The sequence below is a fragment of the Coregonus lavaretus genome (assembly GCF_964263955.1).
Source record: "Coregonus lavaretus genome assembly, contig: HAP1_SCAFFOLD_751, whole genome shotgun sequence".
Lineage (NCBI taxonomy): Eukaryota > Metazoa > Chordata > Actinopteri > Salmoniformes > Salmonidae > Coregonus > Coregonus lavaretus.
In genome coordinates, this window is record NW_028160142.1 from 115,282 (window position 1) to 133,486 (window position 18,205).

An 18,205-nucleotide genomic window follows, 5' to 3' on the forward strand; every position below is an offset into this window, starting at 1 on the left:
CTATATGTAGACCATGTATCTGATCCTGTCTGCCCAGAAAAAGTATGACATGCCATACTACTTTTGTCCAGACAGCATCAGATACATGGTCTACACATACGCAGACAGAGGGGCGCTATTTCACTCTTTCTGTCGGCGCGCGTCTCGGTCAAATAAATGATCAATAGTTCAATATTTTATTTGGAAGGGCAAGGAAGTACGGTAGGGCGAGCATGACCCCTTGCCCCGCCCATGACACCTGCTCTGCTTTATAAACAAATATTGACATAATAACCATCATGTTGAAGTAAACTTGCAATCACATGATGATAAGGTGTGTGGTCCTCCCATTACCACTCATCGGGAAAGCATGCAGTTTATTAGGCTACAGATGAAAGAAGTTATGATGAACTTCACAGGGTGGTGAAAGTGCAAGGTGATGAGCTTGATGCTCCTTTAAAATAAATATTGAGGGTCTTATTCTGGTGACATGATGATCAATGCTTGACTGCCGTTGGACAAATACAAATATTCTCGCTCTTATCCATAATAATGTCATAATGTAGATAGTTTACCCCCACTGTAGCTGTGAGCTGTTGGCTAGAGTGCATGTGCCAAGACCAGATTGGGCAGATTTGCTATATAATGAAACAGTTTTTGTGACAAACCATCAGTAGAGTTGAAAATGCGATGGAAACCCATGTTTCATTCGGTACATGGGAATTTAACGGCTAACGTTATTTGTATGTGCACTACGTCATCACACACAGCCTTTTATCCGCAGAAATCAGTTTGATGGAAACATACTGTATCTCTGGTGGGAAAATGCGCATATTGTTTTATGTAGATTTTAGAATATTCGCATGAAAATATGTCACAAACTGGATGGAAACCTAGCTGGTGATATAATAGTGGAGAGCCTCTGAGGCAGGGTGTAGACAAAGACTTTCATCTGTGGTGTAGTCTAGATCAGTTTCCACTCAAGTGGCGATGGTGAGGGGGAAAATACTGGCAAAGTGGGCAGACTACTTAGGCCAGGTACACCCAGCAAGCAGAATTCTAGACATAAAAAGTAAAAGTTCATAATAATGTCACTTTCAATGCTAATAGGGTTAGGACTACCTATTTATACCCTAACCATAATGTGTTTCCCTAGATACGTTGATACATGAATGAAGTGTCTGCTTTTCCAGATCTTTATCATAAAGTGGGAGGTGAGGTCTTGTTGAAACCAGACAAGTCCACAGTGCCTGGCCCCATCACAAGCATCCTATGGAAGCATGGGAAGAACAAGGTGGCAGAGTGGGACAATGATTTTGGTGGTCTGGAAATCTATGCTGCCTTCAAAGGCCGCACAACCCTGGACCAGACTACTGGAGAGCTGAGAATCAGTGGATTGACGAAAACAGACAGTGGAGTTTATTCTGTGGAGTTCAACAGCAAACTGCAATACAAGACATATAAACTGTCTTTTATCAGTAAGTGTTTCTCTGTGTGTGTGTGGGTGTGTGTGTGTCTGTGTGTGCATACATCTGTGTGTATGTACATGTGTATATGTGTGTGGGTGGACTTGTAGAAACAGCAGGTTATTCAGTGCCTCACAAGCATTTTCCCAAATTATTCCTGTTTCTTTCCTCTATTTACAGAGGAAGTCCCCAAACCCACAATCACTTCTTTCTGTAACACCAACAAAACCTCCTGCACTCTGACCTGTGAAGGTGACACCACTGATGCTGAACCCGTCACCTACAGCTGGAAAGTGGGAGAGGGGGTGTGGAAGGTCATAGACAAACGTCTGGTTGTCTCTAAAAGCGACACTGGCAAATCAACCAACAGTTACACCTGCAAGCTGAATAACGCTGTTAGTGGGGAAGGGGAAGTCAGCGAGCCAGTTGGAGAGGTGTTTGGCTCAGGTGAGTGGACAATCATAAGTATGCTACAGTCTTATGTATTGATATGTCAGTAACACTGCTAGCGTTGTAGGACATTTTGAATGCTGCACTATGTTGAATACCTGATCAACTCCTGTCAAAGTATCAATACAAAATGTGTTTTCATTTCAGAACCTTCTGAAGTTGGTGGTCTTGTTGTTGCTTTGGTTGCCATTTTCATTGTAGCTCTTGTTGTCGCCGCCATAACAGGTAAGAACAGCACCTCTATAGTAACAGAGCACTGCACATGTACATAGTTCTGAAGCACAGATTGACATAACAGCAGCAACAACAGTGAGCTATACCCCCTGAAGGGGATACCTGTTCTACCTGTATTTACTGTAGTGTTCAGGCTACTGCTACAGACAAGACAGGGGGTTAGATGCACCACCTGCCGTAGGGGACAGTCTTCATAATGTGTCACAGTGAGGCACCAATTTGGACCTCGCAGAGTATAGAGCCTAATCTGAATTAATTAATTAATCAGCAAAAAGGACAGTAATCACTTTGTGGTAACCTAAAAATATGTTTAGCGTACAATGGATATTAGATGTGAAATCGCTGGCTATGTTATTTTACAGGTGTGCAGGTACTGTATGCAGGTTGTTTATTGGTGCTCTCAGAAATAGTTTCTTATTCCAGCTTAAGCATGTAATTGTGGGTAAAGTCATATTCAATAGCTGACAGAATATTAATGCAGACTTGTACTTTAAGAAGTTATAAAATATTTGTATTTTTACTCCCCAGTTTGGTTGGTGTGGAAGAAAAAAAACGGTAGGATGATTCTCTGTCTCTTCCTGGTTCAACTCTTCATACTCACTGATTCACCAAAATGTTACACATTGTGCATTTCATTTGAATGAAAGTGTCTTGATAATGTCTTACATTTGCCAACTGTGGAGTTTCAGGGGTTCGCTCTGGGGTTACCATGGATACAGTTTATAGCACTGTAGGGGAGAAGTCTTCTAGAGATTACTCCATGAATCAGAATAATAACAATCAGCCCACTAACACAGGTGTTAACACTAACACACCTTTTACATGGTACTTCTAAGGGGCCATTTTGACAATACAGATATGTGGAGATGTTGCCAGAAATGTGTTACTCACATTATTTGTGGCAGCATTTATTTGAAGAACATGTTTTAGTGACCTCTACATACAGTATGAGAAGGTGATGACTAATGTGAGTTTAAAGTTAGCAGTGTGTGGACTAGCCTATATAAAATGTGTATTATGCAGTTGGAATCTGCAACAGAAATGTGCTTTAAATGATGTACGTTTGATGAGTATTTGAAATAACCTGTTTGGTTTTGGTTTCTCTTCACATCTATGCATTCATGCACTGTCAAAATGTCTCCAATAGAGGTAACATTGTGGATAAAGATTCTGTCAACGCCACCCCTTGCTAGTTTATGTGTTCCAAAAGCCAATTATTTAATGTGCTTCAGTGTGAGTGTTCTGCTTTATTTGATTTGCTCCATGGTTGTCAATCAGGACATTTTGAGTTCTGAGAACTGCTTTCATTTTGTTTTGTTTGATATGCCTGTTGCTGGTTTAGAAATGTGGCTTGTTTCAGAACGTCTCAAGACCTTTGCAGGTTTTGTGTCTTTAAGAGCTTGTGGTTAAAGCGTTCAACTACTGCAGGGGTAGGTAACCCTGGTCAATTGGCTCAGTTGGTCTGGTGTGGTGCCTAGTTGGAAGAAAATCCTGCAGTACCTCCAGCACTCCAGGAACAGGGTTGCCTATCCCTGACCTATTGTATGTTACAAATCAAAAAGTCTGGGTACAGGGGGTGGCTTGGGTCTAAAATGATTTTGTGAGCCTTGCGGAGGGCCCTGACCTTAAAGATCTCATCCAGGCCTGTCTGTTTGACTCCAAGTACCTTGCTTGCTGTGGTGATAATCCTTCTCATCATATTGCTCTGGCTGACAGTGGCATTGCCAAACCAACAAACAATACAAAAAGTTAATAAAATAATCTCAATGAAAGATTTGTAAAACAGAGTCAGTATAGTACAGTCAACATTAAAAGATCCCAGCTTTTTCAGAAAGTACAGTCTCTGTTGACTCTTTTTGTAGATCAGGTCTGTACATTTATTCCACTGAAGCTTATTGTTCATGAGGACACCCAGATATTTGTATTCCTCTACAATCTCTATGTTCTGACCTCTGATAGATGTTGCAGAGGTAGGTGTTGTACGCTTCCTGAAGTCTATGCACATCTCTTTGGTCTTGTTGGTATTGAGGACCAAGTGTGATTTGTCACACCACTCTACAAAGTCATTTAGGATGGTGTTCCTCGTCATCATGCAACAGGCTGATCAAGGCAGTGTCATCAGCGAACTTAATGAGGTGTCTGTTAGGATGGAAACTAGTACAACTATTAGTGTACAGGAGTGGGGACAAAACACATCCCTGAGGCGAGCCTGTGTTGGTGGTGCATATGTCCGACACGTGGGGATCTACTCTGACCCGCTGTGACCTCTGGCTCAGGAAGTCTAACAGCCACAAAACCATTCCCCCATCTAAGGAGAAGTCCCTTATGAGACTCTGTGCCAGAATGTAAGGCTGGATTGTGTTGAAGTCAGAAGAAAAGTCAACAGAATAATAATAATATGCCATTTAGCAGACGCTTTTATCCAAAGCGACTTACAGTCATGTGTGCATACATGTTTACGTATGGGTGGTCCCGGGCATCGAACCCACTACCCTGGCGTTACAAGCACCATGCTCTACCAATTGAGCTACAGAGGACCACAGAACCCTGGCATGGGATTTGGCGCCCTCTAGATGTGTATAGACCATGTTGAGGAGTGTAAGAACGGCATCATCAACTCCTCTGCTGGGCTGATAGGCAAACTGAAACGGGTCAAGGAGCTTCTGGGTGGCACTAAGAATATGACTTCTCACAATTTTCTCAAAGCATTTCATTACTAAGGATGTCAAGGCGACAGGGCGGTGGTCATTCAGCACAGAGGGATTAGATGCTTTAGGAATGGGAATAATTATTGAGTTTTTCCACAATACTGGCACGTGTTGCTGGTAGAGCGAGGATTGCTAAATGTCTGTAAAAACACCAGTCAGTGGTTCAGCACAGTGCTTTAACACGTCCAGTTATTTTGTCTGGGCCTGGGCTTTTGTGTGCGTTACATCCCCTGAACAACTTTACAACATCAGCCTGTTTAACAACAACCCTCTCAAACATTTGTAATGATGCTTCCATTTGTTTTACCTCCGACACAAAGTCGTCAGATTCAAATCTTGAGAAGAAAACATTCAGTTCATTAGCCATGTTCTGGCCCTCATGTCTCCCAAGGTCAGCATTGGTTAGCCATGTTCTGGCCTTCATGTCTCCCAAGGTCAGCATTGGTTAGCCATGTTCTGGCCTTCATGTCTCCCAAGGTCAGCATTGTTTAGCCATGTTCTGGCCTTCATGTCTCCCAAGGTCAGCATTGGTTAGCCATGTTCTGGCCTTCATGTCTCCCAAGGTCAGCATTGGTTAGCCATGTTCTGGCCTTCATGTCTCCCAAGGTCAGCATTGGTTAGCCATGTTCTGGCCCTCATGTCTCCCAAGGTCAGCATTGGTTTTTACCCTGCCTATTTGGGAGGCACTAGCCATGGATTCAATCCCTTGCCAGGCCACCTTTGAGTTTCCTGAGGAGAGGGTCCTCTCCACCCTTTGCTTGTATGCCTCCTTGTCCACCAGTATCTGTCTCTTGATCTCACGTTGTCTAGCCTGTCTATAACCATCAGCATAAAAGGCCTTCTTCCTATTAAGTAGTGATTTTAGATTTTTTGATACCCAAGGCTTATTGTTAGGGAAGATTTTACAGGTTTTAGTAGGCACAACTGACTCAGAAGTTTACATAGTCTGAAACAACATCTGTGAGTTCATCAAGATCAGAGCTGTCCTCATATACCTCATATATCCTCATATACCTCCCACATAGTACAGTCAAAACACCCTTGGAGATGAGTGATACTATTGTCGTTCCAGATCTGAATAGTTTTAACTGTAGGTTTCTCCCTCTCCAGGAGCCGACAGTAGGTTGGCCAGAGGTAGACAACATTGTGGTCTGATGTCCCCAGGGGAGGTCTAGTGGTGGCAGAGAAAGCATTTGGTATTGTCCCATAGCACAAATCAAGAGTCTTATTTTTCCTAGTGTGACATTTCACATACTGGTGGTACGTGCGCAGGATCTTGTGCAAAGTACAGTTGTTAAAATCCCCTAAAATAAATGTGGGTGCGTCGGGGGAGATGGATTCCAGTTTCTGTGACAGATTATAAATAATCTCTGATGCTTTTGCTATATTAGCTTTTGGTTGAATGTACACAACGGTAACAAACAATTGGGGGAACTCACGGGGCAGATAGTAGGGTCGCAGTGACACAGAAAGCAGTTCAATGTTGGGGGTACAGAGTATCTCTCTTACCAGGATCGATTTACACCACTGGTCCCTGACAAGCAGGCCACAGTGATGTTTCCCTGTGACGGTCAGATCACGGTCTGCTCTGACCAGTGTGAAGCCGGCCGGCTCCACTTCCCTGTCCGGGACTCTGTCATCCAGCCAAGTCTCAGTAAACGCCAGCAAACAGGCCTCCCAGTATTCGTGTTGGAAGCACAGATTCTCTGACAGCTCATCCGCTTTCCCCCTCAGTGACTGGGCATTGATCAGCAAGGTGGGTGGGTAAGGTGGGTAAGGGAAGTTTGGTCTTTAATTTTTAAGTATTTGTCTGATTCCCCCGCGTTTTCCACTCAGGGATTATATGTGCCATTGGGATATCCATGGCATTCGTGTTTGAGTTGCATTGTAGTAGGAACTCTCTGCTGTATTGGATTCCGCTGCCAGCAGCGTTTTCATCATTTAGTCCATCTGTAGCGGGTACACAATCAACAAGATCAGTCCAACACCCCACCACTGTAAAGCATCGTTGACAGATGGTTTACAAACAAAGTGTACAAATTAAAAACATAAAAGAACGTCACACCAAACTTCACACACACTGTGGGATGCAACAGAGCCTCGCACTCCAGGAACAGGGTTGCCTATCCCTGATCTACTGTATGTTACAAATCAAATAGTTCCATCATCATCATTAAATATTGTCACAACAAAGATGTTTGAGAATGCAAACCTGATCTATTCTCTCTTCTTCAGCTAAACCCAGTGATGGAAACAACCAAACCACAGGCAAGTCATCCAGCTAATTTAAGACGTCAGTAAAGAATCCAGTGTTTTAGGATGGTAAGTATGAGTCTGAGAAAGACACTAACCACAAGATGTATTAAGAAAGCATTTGGAAGTGCTCACATTGTTATTACATTGTTATTATGTTTGTGATCAACATGTGGGATTTGTCTTTTAATTTGGATGCCATGAAAGTCAAACATTGTTTTGTCGCTTCAACAAAACAAAACCAGCCATGATGTCATAACATACTCTAGAGTCTAGGCTACCTGAGAGAAATCTGACCTGCAATTTGTAAACAAAGCTGCTCTATTTATAACTCATAAAAACGTATTCATCACTTTGAAGTGACCCAAATGGCAACTTAAGCTTTCATCTATCCATTTCGAGATATATTTAACAAAACAAAAAAAGTGATATTTTATTTGGGACTTAGTCTGGCTTTAAAGGAAAGGAAGAACACCTGTTGTTGCATTTATAACATAAGACCAAGAGTTTTTCCAGACCATGTGACCTGACCAGGGAAAAACTCCTGGTCCTAGTCATTGGTAATGTTTTGTTTCATGAGCTCTGATCTCTATTGCTTCCTTCCAGGTGGTGGTCTTCCTGGTGGTGAACTGAGGACCACAAAAATGGGGTTTGAAGGCTCTCAGTACATGCCTCCATGTCTGTTACATTGAGACAAACGACCAAGAAGAGAGAAACTGTTGGAGATGTTTTTAATGTACTATACATTTAAAATGGAAAATAGGCAAATATTGCACATAGTAACTTGCATTCAATCAGATGAAGTACAGTGAGCTACAAAGTATTGGCACAGAGACATCTTTTGTTATTTTGGCTCTGTACTCCAGCACTTTGGATTTGAAATTAGATAATGACTATAAGGTTAAAGTGTAGACTGTCAGCTTTAACCCGATATGAATGAGAATACCCTCAAATTAAAGCTGACAGTCAGTCTGCACTTTAACCTCATAGTCATTGTGTCATTTAAAATCCAAAGTGCTGGAGTACAAAGCCAAAACAACCAAAACACGTGTGACTGTCCCAACAATTTTGGAGCTCACTGTATAATGTGATGAGCCGTGTGCTTTATGAACTTACAGTACTTCAGACATTTGAGGCCAATATTTGTATCTCAGAACATTTGGTGATTGACAAAAACAAGAGATTCTTACCCTTTCTCACTATTCATACCTCGTCTTTACAAATCTCCATCAATTTGTGCAGGTTGTTTTTGTTGTTTGAAGCCATAGTATTAATCACTTTGTGGTTGTATGATTCCTTTTCAGGTATTTTCCCCAGAGCGCTTTATGCCAACCCACTCCACTTTCTGTTTTAAATCGCAGCTTGTGAATTTCTTATATCATTTCATAATTTACTAATTCTTCAAGCCTTCACTTGACATATATCAAGGAATTTGTACAGGTTGTTATTGTTATAGTTATTTTAATCAGAGTAATTTATGCCAACCCCCACACTAGGCAAAGTATACTGTAGGGAGAGAGTGTTGGTTGAGAGGAACCAGGCCTGAGAGGTAGAGCTCATCCTCATCTGCCTTGTAAAGAGAGAGAGCTCTGCAGTACTGAGATGTTGTATTACTAACAACAATGGTGCATGTGTATTTGTTTTAATACCTTAATATTCCTTCAAATTTCCCTCTGGTATACAGTGCTGCTTGAAAATATGTGAACCCTACAGGGCTGTCATTATTTTTGCTATAAAATATTAAAATAAACATAAAATCCTTATCTAAACCCCAATTCGTAATAAAGACATTCAAGTAAATGACAAACAAAAAAGAAATGATATTTTCATTGTTTATTTAACAGTAACTCAGATTTAATATGTCCAAAAATATGTGAACCCCTTCAGTCAATAGCTTGTGGCACCACCATTAGCAGCGGTAACTTGGACTAAACGTCTCCTATAGCCAGTAAAATCAGTCTGACATCTGTTTTGAGTGATTTTTGCACACTCCTCCTTACAGAATTCAGCCAATTGAGTGAGGTTTGAGGGGTTTCTGGCATGAACTGCCCGCTTCAGGTCCTGTCACAGCATCTCGATTGGATTTAGGTCAGGACTTTGACTTGCCCAATCCAAAACACAAATCTTCTTTCTCCTGAGCCATTCTTTGGTAGATTTGCTTGAATGCTTTGGGTCGTTGTCTTGTTGGAAGACCCATTTTCGTCCCAGCTTTATCTCCTTGACTGATGGCCTGACGTTCTGTTCAAGAATCTCCTGGTATACCTCAGAATTCATGGTTCCCTTAATGATGTGAAGTCATCCAGGTCCAGAGGAGGAAAAGCAGCCCCAGATATTGACATTCCCACCACCATGCTTGACTGTTGGGATAAGGTTATTTTGGTATAAAAATGCGCTGCAATTTTTCAATAAAATAAACTGCTGTTCCAATTGCGTCCACTGGATGGCGCAATAGCAATTGTGTTAAGCAAGCAAACTGTTTATACCGGGGCAGAGCAAGTAGGTCAAGCACGTGCAGCCAATGAGCTACTTTGTTTTGCCCGCGATATTTATTACGGCTTCTACTTTTAACATAATGTGCTTTGGCACGCTTATTGCCCCAATATGTCTCTGTCAAAAAAGAGAAAAGTGGATGCTGAGTGCAGAGTGTTCCAAGAAAAATGGTCATCCTATTTAATCACGGAACTGAATGGGAAAGCTGTATGTTTGGTGTGTTCAGAGCATGTTGCAGTGCTGAAAGAATATAACCTTCGTCGCCACTATGTGAGTCTTCATGCCGACAAATATGACAACTTTCAAGGACAGCGGAGATGAGAGAAGGTGAATGAACTGTTGGCGGTCTGAAGAAACAGCAGTCTGTGTTTACTCACAGCCGAGACATCAGTGACGCTGCAGTGAAAGCTATCTACCTCATTGCTAATGTAATCGCAGTGGCTTCAAAACCATTTAGTGAGGGTGAATTTGTAAAAACATGCATGATGAAGGCAGCGGAGATTGTGTGCCCTGAAAAGCGGCAGGCTTTTGCAAATATCAGCCTGACAAGAAACATAGTTGCAGACAGGATTTCCGATCTTTCAGTGGATTTGGACAGCCAGTTGAAGCAAAAAGTAAAGTCATTTATTGCGTTTTCGGTTGCAATTGATGAAAGCACGGACATTACAGATGTTGCACAACTGGCCATTTTTTCATCCGCGGAGTTGATGACACATTGACCGTCACCGAGGAGTTCGTGGAGTTGGTGCCGATGACAGATACAACGACAGCAGCTGATATTTTTACCGCACTCGTTGGCGCGCTGGACAGGGTCGGCCCTCAATGATCGGGAAAAAAGCAGGCGTTGTGACAAAGTTCAGAGAGAAAGTGCAATCTGCAAATGGAGGACGTGATTTTTTGACTTTTCACTGTATTTTGCACCAGGAGGCTTTGTGTTGCAAGTCATTAAAGATGGATAACGTCATGAAGGTGGTCATCCAAACTGTTAATTTCATCCGATCCAGAAGCCTGAATCACCGTCAGTTTGACAGCCTTCTCAGAGAGAAAGACCACATCTATGGCCTGCCATACCACACTGAGGTAAGATGGTTAAGCCGAGGTGCTGTGCTGAGGCGTTTCTTTGATTTACGAGAAGAAATTGAACAGTTCATGGAAGAAAAGGGCAAACCAGTGTTAGAATTTCATTCCGCAGAATGGATGCCGGACCTTGCATTTATGGTGGATGTTACAGAGCACCTGAATAACTTGAACAAACAGCTGCAAGGGCGCAACAAAGTTGTCACGCAGTATTATGACAGCATACGTTCTTTCAAGTTGAAGCTGTCATTGTGGGAGACGCAACTTGCCGGTGGTGATGCAGCTCACTTCCCCTGTCTGAAAAATGTGTGCGCGACCCAACATGTGGCAGACATGAAGCGGTTCAAAGATAAAATAACTGGACTGTTACGGGAGTTTGAGCAACGCTTTCAGATTTATGTTTATATGTTTTTATGTTTATGTGCTATTGTTTTTAATTGATTTTATTTTTATTTGTATATTTAACCTATTCTTGACTCTGTGGTTCTTGCACTTGTTTGGGGAACAGGATTTCATTATTTTTATCTACATTTCTGCCTGAGAAATGACACCCTGATATAGTTCTGTGATCTGTGATATACTTCTGTGAATCACTGAGGCATTGTGTGTTTGTGTTCTTTGTCTTCAGAACTTTCAAATAACTTGAGGTGTTTTATGATTAATAGTGATGTTGTGCTTTTGGACACTGTCCTCAGGCTCCAGCTTTATGTTTATATGTTTTTATGTTGATGTGCTATTGTTTTTAATTGATTTTATTTTATTTGTATATTTAACCTATTCTTGACTCTGTGGTTCTTGCACTTGTTTGGGGAACAGGATTTCATTATTTTTATCTACATTTCTGCCTGAGAAATGACACCCTGATATAGTTCTGTGATCTGTGAAACAGTTCTGTTAATCACTGAGGCATTGTGCGTTTGTGTGTTCTTTTTCTTTAGAATTTTCAAATAAACTTGACGTGTTTTATGATTAATAGTGATGTTGTGCTTGTACTATTTTGGACACACTGTCCTCAGGCTCCAGCTTTATGTTGTATGTTGATCGTATTAAAACAAAGAAAACAATCTGAAGTTGTTGTTTTTAAGTTATATATACCATGATTTTTCCGGTCCGGTCCACTTGGGAATAGATTTTCCTCCATGTGGCCCCTGAGCTAAAATGAGTTTGACACCCCTGCTCTAGATGGTATGTTTGGGTTGGCTTTTACCCTGATTTATTATTGTTCTTGTGGCTCTTGGGGATATTTTGGAAGGGCGTCCACTTCTAGGCCGAGTTGCTGACATGTTAAATGCTCTCCATTTGTAAATTATTTGCCTCACAGTGGACTGATTATTTTATAGCCTTCCCCAGACTGATGTGCTCTCACTACCCTCATCCTGATGTCCTCTGCGATCTCCTTTCCTCTCGGCATGGTGTGCTTTGCATTCACCTGGATGGGTAACACCAAACTGACCAGGTTTCTTATCTCTATTTATCAGAGTCCCGCCCAAACTCTTTCCTAATGATCTCTCCTTTGATTCGTTCATTTGGTAGCTAATTATTTACCCACCTGATTCTACTTACCTACTTGATTTAACCAATGCAACTTGGGGTTCACTTATTTTTGCACCTGCAATAATTACTTTTTAATTTTGTTTTTCTACTACACGCATGATTTCCTCTACGCCAACATATGGTATTGGTAAATATAAACCTGTTATGTCAGATCAAAAAGACTGGTTCTGATTAAAATAAGATTTCATGGTAAAAACGGAAAAAAGGTCTCACATACTTTCAAGCAGCACTGTATATCTGAGCGTATCTGTTTTCACAATATAATTTTGTCACCTGGATTTTAATAAAACAATTCTCATATCTGTACATCAATCTGTGATGGACCAAAATTAGGAGTAACAGCGGTGTTGACTAGTTGCCACCAGATTGGTAAGAACATTTGTTGGGAAAGACAACTAACCTGGGATATCCCAGGTTTTAGTTTGTTTACTAGTATGTCTCAGGTAATTATGTTACAGAAGAAGATGTTATGAATTAAGACCAGCCACATTGCTTTATTTTGGAACTGGACTGTTCTAAAATGGAGTCCTGGCACATGCAAAAACCTGTACTTGTACAATCATTGTATGTATCCCTGTTTAAACTCCAGACCTCACACTGTAGTGGTGTGTTGATGACTGAATGCTTGTGTTGTCCATGTACACACAACATCTGAACACCAATTCTGTTTCAGCACTTTGTCTTAAGAATGTATTTTTTCCAAACTTGATTGGTGAAAGCAATACAGAGGAAGGTCCGTATAGGGCTGGGCTGAGCCATCATCAACATACTGTACGTATCCCTATCTGAACCCTTCAGATCTATGAATACTGAGCTAGGGAAAGGGACTAGTTGACTCTAGACTTAGAGATCAGTCTCTTTGCATGCACTGGATGACTTCTCAGCCAGGTTCACTAAACAGATCTCACCACAGGACTGACGATTCCTAAATCAAGTGTCAACTCCTTCCTTCCGAGACATGCTGCTGTGCTAAACAAATGCACTTCAAAGCGCAGTGTGTTAAAAATATTTTATCTGCAACGATTGAATTCCAGACTGCATATACTGCCAATACTTTGTGAATTTGAGGTGTTTGATATTTATATTTTTTAAATAAAGGACCTCTGACAGTGATCACATTTTTTACTAACCTGATTGGTGAAAGCAATATACTGTATATATGATCTGTTATCAGTGTGTGTGCGCATGTTTGTTACAGTTCTTGCAGTATTGCTGTGTGTGTGTGTGCCTCTATATTACAGTGGGGAAAAAAGTATTTAGTCAGCCACCAATTGTGCAAGTTCTCCCACTTAAAAAGATGAGAGAGGCCTGTAATTTGCATCATAGGTACACGTCAACTATGACAGACAAATTGAGAAAGAAAATTCCAGAAAATCACATTGTAGGATTTTTAATGAATTTATTTGCAAATTATGGTGGAAAATAAGTATTTGGTCACCTACAAACAAGCAAGATTTCTGGCTCTCACAGACCTGTAACTTCTTCTTTAAGAGGCTCCTCTGTCCTCCACTTGTTACCTGTATTAATGGCACCTGTTTGAACTTGTTATCAGTATAAAAGACACCTGTCCACAACCTCAAACAGTCACATTCCAAACTCCACTATGGCCAAGACCAAAGAGCTGTCAAATGACACCAGAAACAAAATTGTAGACCTGCACCAGGCTGGGAAGACTGAATCTGCAATAGGTAAGCAGCTTGGTTTGAAGAAATCAACTGTAGGAGCAATTATTAGGAAATGGAAGACATACAAGACCACTGATAATCTCCCTTGATCTGGGGCTCCACGCAAGATCTCACCCCGTGGGGTCAAAATGATCACAAGAACGGTGAGCAAAAATCCCAGAACCACATGGGGGGACCTAGTGAATAACCTGCAGAGAGCTGGGACCAAAGTAACAAAGCCTACCATCAGTAACACACTATGCCGCCAGGGACTCAAATCCTGCAGTGCAAGACATGTCCCCCTGCTTAAGCCAGTACATGTCCAGGCCCGTCTGAAGTTTGCTAGAGTGCATTTGGATGATCCAGAAGAGGATTGGGAGAATGTCATATGGTCAGATGAAACCAAAATATAACTTTTTGGTAAAAACTCAACTCGTCGTGTTTGGAGGACAAAGAATGCTGAGTTGCATCCAAAGAACACCATACCTACTGTGAAGCATGGGGGTGGAAACATCATGCTTTGGGGCTGTTTTTCTGCAAAGGGACCAGGACGACTGATCCGTGTAAAGGAAAGAATGAATGGGGCCATGTATCGTGAGATTTTGAGTGAAAACCTCCTTCCATCAGCAAGGGCATTGAAGATGAAACGTGGCTGGGTCTTTCAGCATGACAATGATCCCAAACACACCGCCCGGGCAACGAAGGAGTGGCTTCGTAAGAAGCATTTCAAGGTCCTGGAGTGGCCTAGCCAGTCTCCAGATCTCAACCCCATAGAAAATCTTTGGAGGGAGTTGAAAGTCTGTGTTGCCCAGCGACAGCCCCAAAACATCACTGCTCTAGAGGAGATCTGCATGGAGGAATGGGCCAAAATACCAGCAACAGTGTGTGAAAACCTTGTGAAGACTTACAGAAAACGTTTGACCTGTGTCATTGCCAACAAAGGGTATAAAACAAAGTATTGAGAAACTTTTGTTATTGACCAAATACTTATTTTCCACCATAATTTGCAAATAAATTCATTAGAAATCCTACAATGTGATTTTCTGGATTTTTTTTTCTCATTTTGTCTGTCATACTTGACATGTACCTATGATGAAGATTACAGGCCTCTCTCATCTTTTTAAGTGGGAGAACTTGCACAATTGGTGGCTGACTAAATACTTCCCCCCCCCCCCTGTAAATAGCAGATTATTCAGTGCCTCACAAGCTTTTCTTCCTGCTTTGTCTTTGTCGCTCTCTCCTCTATTTACAGAGGCAGTCCCTAAACCCACAATCACTTCTTCCTGTAACTCCAACAAAACCTACTGCATTCTGACCTGTGAAGGCAACGCCAATGGTGCTGAACCCATCACCTACAGCTGGAAAGTGGGAGAGGGGGCGTGGGAGGTCTTAGACAAACAGCTGCAAGAGTGACAATGGCAAATCAACCAACAGTTACAAGTACAGCTGCAAGCTGAAAAACTCTGTTAGTGGGGAAGTCAGCGAGCCAGTTGGAGAAGTGTTTGGCTCAGGTGAGTGGTAATGATAGGCCAGGGCAGTAGGTATCCTAGCGGTTAAGAGCGTTGGGCCAGTAACTGAGAGGTCGCTTGTTCGAAACCCTGAGTCGACTAGGTCAAAACATCTGTCTGTGCCCTTGAGCAAGGCACTTAACCCTAATCACTCTGGATAGGAACGTCTGCTAAAGGACTAAAATGTCAATAGGCCTGATCATCATTACTGATGATTATGTTATTACATATAACAAAAAAATGTCAAATCAGTCTTCATTTTAGAGTCAAATAGTGCTGGTACTGCCATTTGAATTGCTGCCGGTGACCGTACCCTACTTGTTTTGACCACTTGCATTGGTGTTCATAGAAAATTGACCAGTAGGGACAATACATTCTTAGTATTTAGTAACGGAGCACTTGCTCATAGAATCTACTGTAGTTAGATGATTTGTTGTGGTGCAGGTTAACATAATAGTAACAGTGGTAACATTCCCCCTCTTACTTGTTAGTAGGCAACCTTTATGACAGGGTTTGGCTACATTAGGTTTGTGTTTTGGAAATTCCCATGGCTGCAAGAGTCACCGCGCTGAAGTGAACCATCTTATTGTCAACATGTGGGGTTAGTAAGTGCCAAGTTGTAGGTGAGTGGGAGCAAGTAGTACTACCAATATGTCTACATCATTTTGCTGACAACCACTAATTCTGAAGGTGGATACTGGTTCTATCTGTATTTACAGTAATGTTCAGGTGTGCATGAACAGTACACCTGTTGCCTATTGGTACTATCTGATGTGTCCTCATTATTGAAGTAGCTTAGAGTATAAATGTGGGAGAAATCTTCAACAGCTCAGAGCTTGTGATCTTGCAACATAAAGCAACTTTATTTAATCATTTTTCTTACAGAATCTTGGATTCTAAAATATATGAGAACTGTTAAACTAATCTCTGTCTACTTCATAGAGAAGTATAGGTGTACCTTCTGGACCAGTAGACACCAGCTCAGATACAACATGTGTACCAGAAGAAACAAGTTGAAAAGCACTTATTGAATATATAGTTTGTTTGACAAATATTTAGATTATGTACAGGGAAGGTTTGTTTCTCTTCAGTAAACTCATATCTCTTTTTCTATCAATTTCTACTATACATAATAGTATCATATTGTTTTCCTGTATGGGCTGTCATGTTTAGCCTAGGATACTATCATTTTTCAACTTTTAATAATGTGAATTATAATGAAATGTTGATCCATGCAACAAGATGTCAAAAATGTATTATGTTTTGAGGAAAATATTTCGTTGTGTGAATGTTTTTGTGTGCATGCCTCAAAGCCTATAGGTCAATGGCTAGGCTGGTGAATCAAAATCTCTCACTCAGTGGACAGGAGGAAAATTAAATGAACTATAATTATTAAGTTACCTTTGAATATTACAGTATTGTCAACTGTTGTTACATTATAGCACAGTGATCCCATCAATTCTAAATTCTATATGTAATTCTGTACATTGTAGCCAATTATACACACAGGGAGGCGTCAAAGACCCGGTATGGGCACGACTACATCAAGGAATATTCCAGAAGTGGTTAGAAAAAATTTATACTACAGTTATTATGGCATGTAAACATAATGCCAGGTGTAGGTATAGTGTGATTGTATTGCAGCTATTAAACATTATTTACAAGTGAAATGGAACATAATTTTATTTTCCACCACCTTATTTTATTTTCCACAAACAGGTCAAACATAGGGAGGAATTACTTTCACTTTCCTAATTACTTTCACTTTCACAGCCTCGGGAAATAAAGATCAGAAGTAGGCTAGATGAACCACACAGTGTTTTAGCATGTCTCATTTACTGTTATGTATTATCTTTACAAACAAACTAGCAGCAAATATGCCCAAACTAACGCTCATCATCTGGCTTTGTCTGGCGCAAATGGTCTCCGCAGGTAAGTTGAACCGACTGACAGGGGCGAACCTGACATTTAGCCTACCTAATATTGGCTACTTGTTTGCTATTCTGTGCTTATTGTATAGCCTAGTCTACAACATCACATCATAATATTTGACATCTTTGATTATCATGAACAATATGTATATGTAAGATAATGTGCTTTATGAACACTGTGCGCTGTAACTTCAAGTTAGAAGCGCATCCGCCGATGAGATTCTTATCACAGATTTTTATTTTTTAAACTACGTTATGGATGAACAATAATCTAAACACACTTCATATTGATTTTCAACATGGAAAGTCAGAATGGTTTTAAACGATGTCTATGTGGGTTTCAATGAGAAATAAGGACCGCACCCTTCTAATTCAGTTTAGCTACAGTATGTGTTGACCATGTATCTGATGCTGTCTGGACCAAAAGGGTATGGCGCCAGAACGAATGTGGATGGGCATTTGATTTCTATAGGCGGGCCCGTTTTTTCCTACGGGACAGGTAGCTTAGTGGTTAAGAGCGTTGTGCCAGTAACCGAAAGGTCGCTAGTTCTAATCCCCGAGCCGACTAGGTGAAAAATCTGTCGATGTGCCCTTGAGCAAGGCACTTAACCCTAATTGCTCCTGTAAGTCGCTCTGGATAAGAGCGTCTGCTAAATGACTAAAATGTAAATGTAACCTCCTGTGTGGACGCCCTTGCATTGTGAATGGGTGTTATAATTAAGCAATAAGGCCCAAGGGTGTGTGGTATATGGCCAATATACCATGACTAAGGGCTGTTCTTATGCGGAGTGCCTGGATACAGCCCTTTGCCATGGTATATTGGCAATATACCACAAACCCCTGAGGTGCCTTATTGCTATTATAAACTGGTTACCAACGTAATTAGAGCAG

At 41.2% G+C, this 18,205-nt stretch overlaps 2 protein-coding genes across 2 annotated transcripts in view; both read left to right on the forward strand.

Annotated features, from left to right (window-relative positions):
- LOC311122092 (uncharacterized protein) overlaps positions 1-18,205 on the forward strand; it is a 183,933-nt gene that overhangs the window by 48,186 nt on the left and 117,542 nt on the right. The window contains exons 2-3 of the mRNA XM_084196506.1: positions 1,173-1,457; positions 1,626-1,892. Coding sequence (XP_084052632.1) covers positions 1,173-1,457; positions 1,626-1,892 — 552 coding nt within the window. The remainder of the gene's footprint in view (positions 1-1,172; positions 1,458-1,625; positions 1,893-18,205) is intronic.
- Positions 17,263-18,205, forward strand: part of LOC311122088 (T-cell surface antigen CD2-like) — a gene marked incomplete at its 3' end in the record, with an annotated part of 37,837 nt that continues 36,894 nt past the window's right edge. Inside the window, exon 1 of the mRNA XM_084196503.1 lies at positions 17,263-17,315. Coding sequence (XP_084052629.1) covers positions 17,303-17,315 — 13 coding nt within the window. The 5' untranslated portion in view covers positions 17,263-17,302. The remainder of the gene's footprint in view (positions 17,316-18,205) is intronic.